The sequence below is a fragment of the Gregarina niphandrodes genome (genome assembly GCF_000223845.1).
Source record: "Gregarina niphandrodes unplaced genomic scaffold scaffold00003, whole genome shotgun sequence".
Classification (NCBI taxonomy): domain Eukaryota; phylum Apicomplexa; class Conoidasida; order Eugregarinorida; family Gregarinidae; genus Gregarina; species Gregarina niphandrodes.
Window position 1 is genome coordinate 356,317 of NW_011646045.1, and position 10,979 is coordinate 367,295.

Genomic DNA, 10,979 nt, shown 5'->3' on the forward strand with positions numbered 1-10,979 from the left:
TCCACGTCATGAGCGGCTACGAAGGACTCGTGCTTCTCAGATTCACCAACTACAACGACCTTGTCATAGAAACTAAATTCAAATCTCGTACGCTATACGCGCGACCACGACCCAGTTCTTTTCAGAATTCCTACTGGCAATCTGTATGAACTACTATCATTACGGCATGCCAGTTATTCCCGCTACGGCTTCGGCTCACGCCGACATAAACAGCAGCAAGTCCTGTCGTACGTACCACAACGCACACATCCTACAACCCACACACCCTACGCAGCACATACTGCACGGCACATACTGCACGACCTTCTAAGCCATACGCTTGTTCTTGTAGCCATACCTATCAATATCAATGTAAGCCGCCCGTCCTGGGTCTGTCCAGCGTATGTTAGGGTGTATGTTAGGGAACCATTTATGTTCTATGTTGCAGCGCGAGACTGCAATACCGGTGTTCTGCAAGTCTCCGTCGCCTGAGGCGGTGATTATCCAAACCCGTTTCCCGTCTGAGGACTATCTTGGAGAATGTTTAGTCGTAAGTACGCGGAATGGATTTGCTGCAGACCGGTTCTTGAAACCGGTCAAGCGTGTGTCCACGGCGATTTATGTTGCCGATCTGGTGGATTTGAATGCAGCTGTTGCCGAAAATAACCATCCAGTCGCAGTCGCTGTGCTCTACCAGGACAGTAAGACCACGGTTCCTTTGATCCAAAACCCTCACTCCTAAACCTGTCATCCCTGAACCTCGGCCCTAAACCTCTCGGCCCTGAACTTCGGTCCTAGCAAATCGGTAAGGTCACCTTCCTTCTTTTAGTGATGCTGGAGTTGTATGCGTCCCCCACAGACGAGAAAACGTCAGCCCTGTACTCCGTGGATCTCCACCCGAAAACAAGAAAGGTTCAACCTGTGGCATTGGACTCGGGCGAAACACAGACCACCGGCGGACTGCTCTCTACCTTTACCTCCTTGTTGAATGCCGCGACCACCACAGCCACGTCATTCTACGCCATCAAGTTTCGTAAGTCAACCTGCTAGACACGCTTTGACCACATCTTCTGGTCGACCACATCTTATGGTGGACCACATCTTCTGGTCGACCACATCTTCTGGTCGACCACATCTTCTGGTCGACCACACATGCTAGTCGACAACAACTAGGGCATTCGTCAAACCATCTGTCTTGCCACCATCTGTCTTGTCGCACAGATGTAATACCCGTAGATGACATCTCTGCTGTAGAGGAGTCAAGAAGCAGAATGGACACTGCAGGGGCCGCTATCATGTTCGGTGTCAAAGCTGAGAGGAATGAGTGGTTGCGCATGTTGTACGACCGGCGCTGAAGACATGACGGCGAGAGCGAGGCCGGGGGTGGGCGAGGCCGTCCCTACCTTTGAGTTGGTACGGATCTGTTTCTCGTCTATTAGTTGTATCCTGCCTGTTGATCGCACCGACTCTGTTAGATAGTGTAGTAGTTAAGCAGATCGGTTCCGTGTTCTGGTCGGTTCCATGTTTGTTGTGTGTGATGTTGTTGTGTGCGATCGGGCAAAAAGAGTGTTGGCCTAAGAGGCTTATATTTTCAGCTTCTTCAAAGCCTTCTTTTGCTTGCGGTCGTCCTTCATAAGTTTCTCGGCGCCCTCCATTTGTACAACAGGATTTGCCGGCACGATTGCGCTGAGTTCATCAGAATTGATAGCTTTAACGAGATGCCGTAAAGTCGAATCTTTGGGCGTCTGAAATCGGTCGTGATTAAAGCAGGTAGGTACTCAGGTCGGAGTCGGGTTACGCCGTGTGTGGTAGTGTTTGGATGCGTGTTTTGAGGACTTACCATTTCGATGAATGCGCGATGTATGAGGCTGACTGCCTGTCCCTTTTTGCCTCCGCCGGGAAGCAGTTTGCCTTTATATCTACAGTTCTTGAGGGCGGGTAGCGGTGCGACCATGGGCAGTGCAAAGAGGAGTGTATCCTTCTCATGCGGCTTGCCTGTCAATTCGTCTAACACCGCCAATCGGGTCGTCCACTCCTTGTCGATCTCCGCGTCTTCTTCACCTCCGAAACGACGTTCCGCAGCGCTCCGGTCCGGCTTGGTCTCCGGCTTGGTCTCCCTGCTTACCACCGCCGCCGACGCCTCGTCAGCCGCCTTCGCGCCCAATTGTAACGCCTTAGACCCGTACAACTTCATCGCCAACTCGCGCTCGTCGTCACTTTGGTCACCGTACTTCTCCTTCATCTTCTTCAACTTCTTCGCCTTCGCCCGGGACAACGCCATCTGCTTCTTCCCAGCACCTTCAATGCCACCCTTACTCTTTCCCCCGTCACACCTCGAATCCTCCTCCGCACCAGACTTGGTCGCACCAGACTTGGTCGCACCAGACTTGGTCGCACCAGACTTGGCCGCACCAGACTTGGCCGCACCAGACTTGGTCGTACCAGACTTACTCGGACCAGACTTGGTCCCACTCCCACTGCTCCTCCCCTCACCACTCTGGGAGTCATCCAAGGGTGAGGCAAGAAGGTCGGGATGCAGTTCGGGACTTTCTTCCTCTGGAATCGGCGAGGGGAGGTCGGCGTTGCTGGAGCGTCTACTGCCGATGCTTGTCCGCTTTAAAAGCGCTCGCGTGCTGGGCAGCTCCTGAGGCAGGAAGCGCCGGGGTGCGGGTCCTTCGTCAACGCCGCTTAAACTGCGACTGAGAGATTCTTTAGATGAGTCGTGGGGTCGTGGTCTGTGATCTGGATCCCCCTCTTGACTTCTCCGACCCCCTGTGCCGTCTTGAACCCCCTGGTCATCTTGACCCCCAACGAGGACGGGTGGTGGCGTCAGAGGCGACTCCCAGAGTGCGTCAAGTGCCTTCGTTTCAGGCGTTTCCTTCCGAAGGAGGGGTCCGGGGGCGGCACGTCCGGCATACTCGAGAGGCGGAGGTAGCTCGTCTGCCGAGTCTGGTCGACGTAGCTGCTTCGGATTGTGGTACTCGTCACAGATGTTGCCTGCGTGGTACTTATCGATCTGCGCCAACTCAGGAGGCGGCGAAGCAGTCTCCGACGAAGTCAGCGGCGAATGCACCGACCGGTCCGACCGTATCGGAATCACCTCCGTCTGCTCCGGATCGAAAGCCACTGCCGGCTCGATCACTGGCGTCGGCGCCACCTCGTACGACCCAAACTGCACACGAGATGAATTCGACCGCAGAGAGTCACGACGTGAAGTCGTACCCTGCTCCGCCCCGCTACTGTGCTCTTCCTCCTCAGGGTGGCCTTCCCCATTAGGGTGGTCTTCCCCACTAGGGTCTTCCCCATTGGGGTCTTCCCCATTGGGGTAGTCTTCCCCGCTTTCGACTTGCGGCAATGTCGGGTGGTGTCTTCGTTTGCTTTCTTCATCTCCGAGACAGAATAGGACCGTTATTCCGAGTTCGAGTTTCCGAACTTGGATGGGGTTACGTTTGCCTCTGATAATGAAGCCTCCGGTGGAGACATACTCGCCTGCTTGCGGGGTTTTACTGACCTGATCCGCGTAGACCCAGTAGGCGGTGGTGATGACTTTGTTCTTCCAGGCGTTGGACCGGCAGACAGACATGATGCCGGCTTCCTGTATTGTGGTTTCCGGCACGGAGGGTCTGCCGGGTTTGTTAGCATCAGTTGTGGTCGCGGACGCGTCGTGGTTGCGGATGATGCAAGTGGCAGCGCCATGAACGTCGGCATGTACGTACAGGTCATTTTTTGTCAAGTACTTCTTGTACAAAATGTCGTTCTGGGTCGCATCATGACCGGCAATCACCAGATAACCATCCGAAGACAGGAACCAAAAAAACCTCTCGAACCAGTAGATCTTTCGCACGGAGCATATTTGACGCTCCGCCGTAGCGGTCAAGTCGCGCTGCACCGTCTCCCGCGCACGCGCAACCTCCGCCTGCCGGATCACAACATCCGCCGCAGTCTTGGTCTTCTCGTACTTCAACCACGCAGCCTTTTTGTTCTCGTGCAGTAACTTAACGTTCCCGTAAGCCGTCTCCCGAAAGTCCAGCCAGACAGGAATCAACTGTGACTCATCCTCAGCCTCCAGCCCGTCTTCCGACTTTCCCTCTCCGCCGTCCTCCGACCCGTCTTCCGACCCGTCTTCCGACTTGTCTTCCGACTTGCCCTCTCCATGCTCCTCCGACCCGGCTTCCGACTTGCCCTCTCCATGCTCCTCCGACCCGTCATGTCCACCCTCCTTGTTCGCCTTGGCTCCAGGTTGGCCCACAATGTCCACCTCTGCCTGGTCGAAATCCTTGCCCCATACGCTGCTAGGGAGCATCAGTTGGATTTTGTGCTTAGCAAAGTCCGAGTTCATTATGAAGGACGCGATAGGATGGTTCTGTCGGGCCTGCTGTTTAATCGCCTCCGTTAGCTCGGACCAGCTTGACCCAGAGTCTGCCAGTCGTCGTAACATCTCCACGGCCTGATCGACAAAATCGAGATGGAATTCCACTGCGTTGGCCTGCTTCTCCGCCGCACGTGCAGCCAGTTCCAACTGCTCTACACGCGTGTACTGGTCGCGACGGATCTTCTCTACCTTGGAAATCAACTCATTCATTTTTTCGTCCGCTGACTTGCTCGCCTTCTGCACCTCCGCTGTTGTAAAGTACACGTCCGCCGCCTCATGAAACGACTGAAAAATCTGCTCCACCACCGACGCCTCCTTCATCAAACCTGTCTTCAAGGGATACGGTGAAAAGTTTAACAACTCACCGCTATCCTTCATTGCATCCACAGCACTACCCCCCTTCACACGCTCTGCTTTATCCACACCATCGCGCGCCGCGTCATCACGGACTCGGCTGTACAGGTAACCCGTGTAAGGACCCTCGTCGACACGACGCCAAATGTTAACCAAATGTGACACCACACCGGTCACTCTAGCCACAACCGATTCGTCCAATTCCGGAATCTCCACCTCAGCTGTTTCCGGCCCTTCTGACTCGGGTTTCAATCTGGGTGCTGACACATGCGGACCACCCTCTGACGACGGACGGACTACTTGCGGTAAAAGAACTGGTTCGTCGGCGGCTTGAGCGTCATCCAAAGCTTCCAGGATCATTTGCCTGTGGCACGACGGAACAGCCCCGGCAACCAAGTCACTGAGTTTGAGCGGAAGGGGCTTTCCCTTCTTATCCACCTTACCCGACCAGTCCCTCTGTGTGTGTTGTGAGCATTCCTTGACTTTAAGGCAGAGCTTACAGGGCATCTCAGCACAATGGTGAGGCTGGTATTCCGTGCCTGCGCGAGGAACGAGGGCCCACCTTTGAAAGAGGTCATTTTTCATGTACAGCGCGATGGGGTAGGTTTCCTTCATCTTTACTGCAAATTCGTTCTCATTGTCCCTGAATTGCCGCCACGCAGCAATAACGATGTACTCGTGGTCAGTAAGGATGACGTTTCCTCTTGAATAGAACTCGACAATTAGGTGAATAGCATTCTCCTCAAAGCCGAATTGTAAGTCCAGAACACGGTCCGTTCCCAACTGCTGGACCTTTGCAACCCGTTTCGTACGAATGTACTTGCGTAACTTCATGGTAAACACGGATGGAACAGCCTGTTTGCTTCGTTTCCAATTCGATAAATGCGCTCGAACACCCGATTGTAACATCAAGTACTTCTTCTCCGACTCATTATTGTGAGAAAGTTTCAATACGTACATCTACGGGGTACATGTGGCAACATACGTAGTTGAACTTAGACACGTATGCGAGTATGTGGGTCGCATTCAAAGTTGTCGCACTTACTCTAGACGAAATATCGTACACATTGGCCACCCTTAGATGCTGGCACTGCTGGTTCAGGGACTGTGCTATAGACCTCAGGTCTATAGCAGCCATCCGCGCCTTCCCCATTTAATTGAGCAATAATGATATGCTCGGGGAAGCCACGACTCTCAATCACCGAAAGCCGATCGGTTTCCTGAACACCGTTTCCACTAGACGGCTGAAGAGCTCTACCGCTTTTGACATCGGGCATTCTGCCATTCTACCATCCACTGATGTCCTTTCTGATGTCGGGTCCAATACTCCTGACATGAAGCCTTCCAGTGTTGTGTCAACTTACAAACTTGAAATCGGTCGAGGCCGAGCACCCGGGGCCTGGACTGTTGCACGAAAACAACCACGCATCGCAGAAGGATGGCACGACGGCGGGTCCTTACCCGACAAATATAGCCGACCCCTAGCTGACCAGAATCGCACGGACGGGGGTGGGAAACGCACTGACCAGCGTAGCAACATCACCGACCAGAATACTGAAGCTGCGGGCATGCACGGACAAGACCTGTCCGACATGCAAATAGCCACAAGGAACCCCTTTCCCACAGAAGTTTCCTTTCCCACAGAAGTTTCCTCCCCCACAGACCCCGCCGTGGTTCCCTTCTCCGCAGACCCAGTGGAGGCTCCATTTGCCGCAGACCCAGTGGAGGCTCCATTTGCCGCAGACCCAGTGGAGGCTCCATTTGCCGAAGACCCAGTGGAGGCTCCATTTGCCGCAGAGGGTCCCTTTGCCGCAGAGGGTCCCTTCGCCACAGAAGTTCCTTTTACCGCAGAAGTTCCTTTTCCCACAGGAGCTCCCTACGTTGCGGAAGCTCCCTACGTTGCGGAAGCTCCCTACGTTGCGGAAGTTCCCTACGTTGCGGAAGCTCCCTACGTTGTGAGAGTCCCCTCTCCCGAGCAAGCTCCCTTTCTCGAGCAAGCTCCCTTTCTCGAGGAAACTCCCTTTCTCGAGCAAGCTCCCTTTCTCGAGCAAGCTCCCTTCCTCGAGCAAGGTCTTTGCCCGGAGCAAGCCCCCTGTAACGAACAAGCTCCTTTTCCTGAACAAGCTCCCTCTTTTGAGCGAGTTCCCTTTCCTACAGAGGTTCCCTTCTCTGCAGGGACTCCCTTCGCGGCAGAAGTTTCGATCGCCGCAGAAGGTCCCTTCACCGCAGAAGTTCCCTTCGCAGCAGAGGCTCCCTTCACCGCAGAAGCTGCCTTCTATGCAGGAGCTCCTTTGCCGACAGAATTACGGACAGAAGTGCGGCCATTTTCTCCCAGAGTACCGACATCGGCTGCAGTGCCCTTGTCCAGAGGCGTCCCGTTAGTCACAGGAGCGCCGCTAACCATAACAGTACCACTGAGCACAGGAGCGCCGCAGGCCACAGGAGCGCCACTGGCCGCAGGAGTGCTTCTGGACACGGGAGTACCACTGGCCACAGGAGCGCCGTTAACCCCAACAGTGCCAGTGGACACAGGAGTACCACTGGCCACAGGAATGGTATTAACCACAGAGGTACCACCAGTACGGGGGTCTCCAACCTTGCGCTGGAACGCCAATGATACGACAGGAGGCGCTAATGGTGTTTTACCTTCTCGGCCGCGTTTTTCGCCGTCTCCAAGTTTCCGTCCGTCGCCTCTGTTGGGCAAAAGCGGTCCGTCTGTGAGGGGTCCATTTGTGGATGTTGCGCCGACTGTTCTGCATGCAGTTTGTGCTACGGCTGAAGAAAGCACTTCGGCTGGGAATAGTCCGTTTGGAGTGAGTGATGCTCCGTTGGCGAGTGTTAATACAAACCCTTTTCGAAGAGTCAACATGGTCTCAGAGGCAAATAAAGGAGTCTACGGCGTTGATGGAATTCGAAGTGGTAATGAGCCTAGAACTGGCGGTCAGCGAAAGGGTGTAGTTTTCGATTTTATACAGAGGCAGCTCCAGACCCTCTCTTCTGAGTGGTCGCACACACGGTTAGGAATTGATCTCGGGACGTTCGGTCATCTGAGGTTCAACCAAAAGTATGATGCATCCTGGAACTCTATCTACCAACTGTACGCTTGTCTACACTCGTATCGTCTCTCTGATGACCTGTTGTTGAAACAATGTAAGCTTTTCTTCCGTCAACGCGGATATCTACGACGCGATTCCCGCAATGCGATTCCCGCAATGGCCGATGGACGGTCGTCATAGGCACGGGTCTTTGGGTCACATGGGCGTTCGATTAATCGGTAACCTACATTCCGTTTGTTGCAGTTGCGGAAAGGGTGACGGATATATTTCGGCACAAGTTAAATGAGAGTGGACTTTTATTGTGTTTGCCGGAAGTGATAATAGATATACTGACGGGACAGACAATTGCAGCTGAGCGTAAGGCGGAGGATGGCTTCGATGAAGATAATGAGTGGGAGCTGCAGTATATCTTTTTCACGTTCCAGATTTACTTGGGTAAGAAGGAAGGTCTCGAGCCGGACCAGCTGGCGCCACATGTCGCTCAACTAGAGCGGTTCTATTACAGACATCTGAAAGGGGCGTTGGACGGACGCCAAATGGATGATCCAAGAGGGTTGGACCCCATGCGGTTCGGAGCGAGTTCGGGAATTCATTTCAAGGTTGGCTCTTGGGGAGCTAATTCCCCTGTAAACTCCCCAAGAAATTCCCCTACGAACTCGCCAACTAACTCCCCAGCTAACTCGCCAGTAAATGCTCGAGGTAGATCAATTTTACCTGACCCGGTTACCTACCTACTCGTGGGGCATGATGAGGCTAAGGTCAAGCATACTTTCAAGCGGGACTGGAACCGATACAAATGGGAACGTAGCTCCGTAACCATTTTGAACTATCCCCACAAGAACAAGAAAAACTTATCCAAGAGTGATTACAGGTTCCAAGCTAACTCAGGCTCTGGAGAATTCGGTGTACAAAACCATGATGCTGGATTTTCCGGCGTCGGATACCCAGGCAATGCTGCGGCTTATGGCGGTACTGATGAGGCTGAATTCCTCCCGTCCAAAAACAATTCTGGACGCAAGGCGCAAAATGAGCAACTATCCGTACTCAGCTTATATGACGTGGCTATGAATTGTTGTAAGCTTGGCTACTACTTTATCTTTAACAAAGTCGCAGATGTGCAGCTGATGTTTTGTCCCGGTTACGACGTATACTTGCATGATCTGATGCGTTTGATTGTGACTGAGAATCTTGTCACCGAGCCTAAAGACAGCAATCGTAAGCGCACTATACCTCAGAGTGTTACGCCCCCTCAAACTATGCTTAAGAATCCTGGCTTCATGTCCCAAGTTTTACGGCGATACTTGATTTTGAGAGACGATCATAATGTAGTTAGCAGTGACGCTACCTTACTTGCCAAAGAATTAGGTTTAAGCTCAGGAGCAGGAGATACCGGAACGATGTCTATAAATGGAACAATTGTTGACGAGACAGCGGCCAGATACATTGAATTTACGGGTGAAGGCGGGGTTTTCAGCGACCGAGTAAATACTGGTGACGGTCTCTTTTACTCCGTTTTACTCTCTTTCTTATGCGGAGAGACAGCGACAACGAGCAAGTTGGTTAATGAATATCGTGTGCACACGAATTTTCCTAAGCGTATCGAGCGCGATTCTGACACGATAGCCTCGTTTGAATACATTGGGATAGTTCCCATATGTCCTTGGGCAACGAATCATCGTCGGCGGGGCTCTGCCAGCGCTACGGAAGCAAAGCCGCCCAGGTGGCCGAATTCGCCCTCCCATTCAGGTCCGCTGAAGGGTTTGATGCAATCCGCGTTTGGTGTTCCTCCTAAAAGAGTGCCTGCGGATGTTCAACAATGCGCTGACAACGGTCAAAGGAAGGTAATTCCTTACAGAGCGCACATCGAGCATGTACAGCCGAGTGGTTGGAAGGTTATTCTCTTGATAGCATTGTTCCTTTACATATCGGAAGTTCACGATCGATATGCAGGTAGCGATAGCCTTGAGGGTCATGACATTCGTGGCCATGATGTCGGGAGTGGTTTTCTGGCTTTGGGTGGTTCAAGAACTGCTCCAGATATATTTAAGATAGTGAACGGTCAGGATGAGTTGTATATATTACTGCGTCGATGGATCAATGCTGAGAGGAATCAGATAGTCAAGAACATTTTGAATTTGATTAATACGTTGTATCTGATATCCCGGAAGGATTTCGAGGCTGCAACTCCGAGTTCATTACAATTGAAGGATTCGTATCTTCCTGCTCTTGATGGGCTTTTGCTTTATTGGTTTAATACGGCGGTGTTATGTAAGAGGCCGAAAGGTTTTTGTTCGTGTCCATATAACGGATTAACCTTATGGCCCGACAACGGAGGTGTCGACTACAGCTATCGACTTGGTAGTTACAATGGTCCGGGTAATTACAAAGGCTCGAAGGTTGTAAGAGACTCCGCAGAGAAGTTTGAAGTACAATGCAGGAGTAACTTTCCTTTGATGGCCTGGCTTTGCCGCATTAAAGTTATTTTGATCGGTCGCCAGCTGCAGTGTATGTTAAAAGAAATTGAGAAGGATGAGTTTGGTATATCACTTATGCCAGTAGATCGGAGGGTTGTACCGGATCATCGCGTTCCATTGGACCAGAGGGGTCGTGCTATCGACCTTGGGGTACAGAAGTTCGAGCTGCTGGGTGAAGAGTATATAAATCTGAAAGCACAGAATATTGACGAGGATGTATTCGACTTAGATCTATGGTTCCGATGCTTGATTTACTTGTCCAAGACGGCCGAGTCTAAATCTCTGTTCAAGAAGTATGAAAAAAAACTATGCAACGATACCAAGTTCTTGCATGCGTTCCGCAATGGTCAATTATCGACTTGTTTGCAGTTACAAGGTTATGACCTTTCTTCCATAAATCCTGTTGGAAATAATCGTTCTATTGGATGCAAGGGTTTAAGGATAAAAGAATTACTTGTTGACCTGTTTAATTATCTGAATCGCGATGAGGATCTGATAGTACTTTGTAATGATATTCTATCACGATATCCGCAACATATTAAGGCACATTTCTTGGCAGCCGATTCATACCTTAAACTTAACCAAGCCTCCCTCGCTGAGAAACATTACTATGCCGCAATTTCTCAACTTAACTCTTTAAGAGCAACGTCCGATTCCCTTCATCACTCCGGTTCCCTTCATCACTCTGGTTCCATCCAACGGTCAAGTTCATTCCACTTTTCAAGTTCAGTAGATGATCATGAC

General features: G+C 51.9%; 4 protein-coding genes across 4 annotated transcripts; 2 read left to right on the forward strand and 2 right to left on the reverse strand.

Annotated features, from left to right (window-relative positions):
* Nucleotides 1-8: 8 nt before the first annotated feature.
* GNI_023140 (hypothetical protein) lies at nucleotides 9-1,029 on the forward strand (the record flags this gene model as incomplete). The annotated part of the gene is made up of 5 exons (XM_011136042.1): nucleotides 9-87; nucleotides 126-227; nucleotides 332-351; nucleotides 428-680; nucleotides 809-1,029. 5 exons carry the CDS (start codon nucleotides 9-11, stop codon nucleotides 1,027-1,029), a joined length of 675 nt encoding a protein of 224 aa, XP_011134344.1.
* Nucleotides 1,030-1,562: 533 nt separating this feature from the next.
* Nucleotides 1,563-5,858, reverse strand: GNI_023150 (fibronectin-binding A, amine-terminal protein; the record flags this gene model as incomplete). Its single annotated transcript, XM_011136043.1, has 3 exons — nucleotides 1,563-1,724; nucleotides 1,820-5,665; nucleotides 5,751-5,858. The coding sequence occupies 3 exons, from the start codon at nucleotides 5,856-5,858 to the stop codon at nucleotides 1,563-1,565; spliced, it is 4,116 nt and encodes a 1,371-aa protein (XP_011134345.1).
* Nucleotides 5,859-6,980: 1,122 nt separating this feature from the next.
* On the reverse strand, nucleotides 6,981-7,435 carry GNI_023160 (putative triple helix collagen protein; the record flags this gene model as incomplete). The annotated part of the gene is made up of 2 exons (XM_011136044.1): nucleotides 6,981-7,307; nucleotides 7,352-7,435. 2 exons carry the CDS (start codon nucleotides 7,433-7,435, stop codon nucleotides 6,981-6,983), a joined length of 411 nt encoding a protein of 136 aa, XP_011134346.1.
* Nucleotides 7,436-7,572: 137 nt separating this feature from the next.
* Nucleotides 7,573-10,882, forward strand: GNI_023170 (hypothetical protein; the record flags this gene model as incomplete). The annotated part of the gene is made up of 2 exons (XM_011136045.1): nucleotides 7,573-7,855; nucleotides 8,005-10,882. Coding segments are annotated over 2 exons (3,161 nt in total), but the record flags the coding sequence as incomplete, so codon positions are not given.
* Nucleotides 10,883-10,979: the final 97 nt, after the last annotated feature.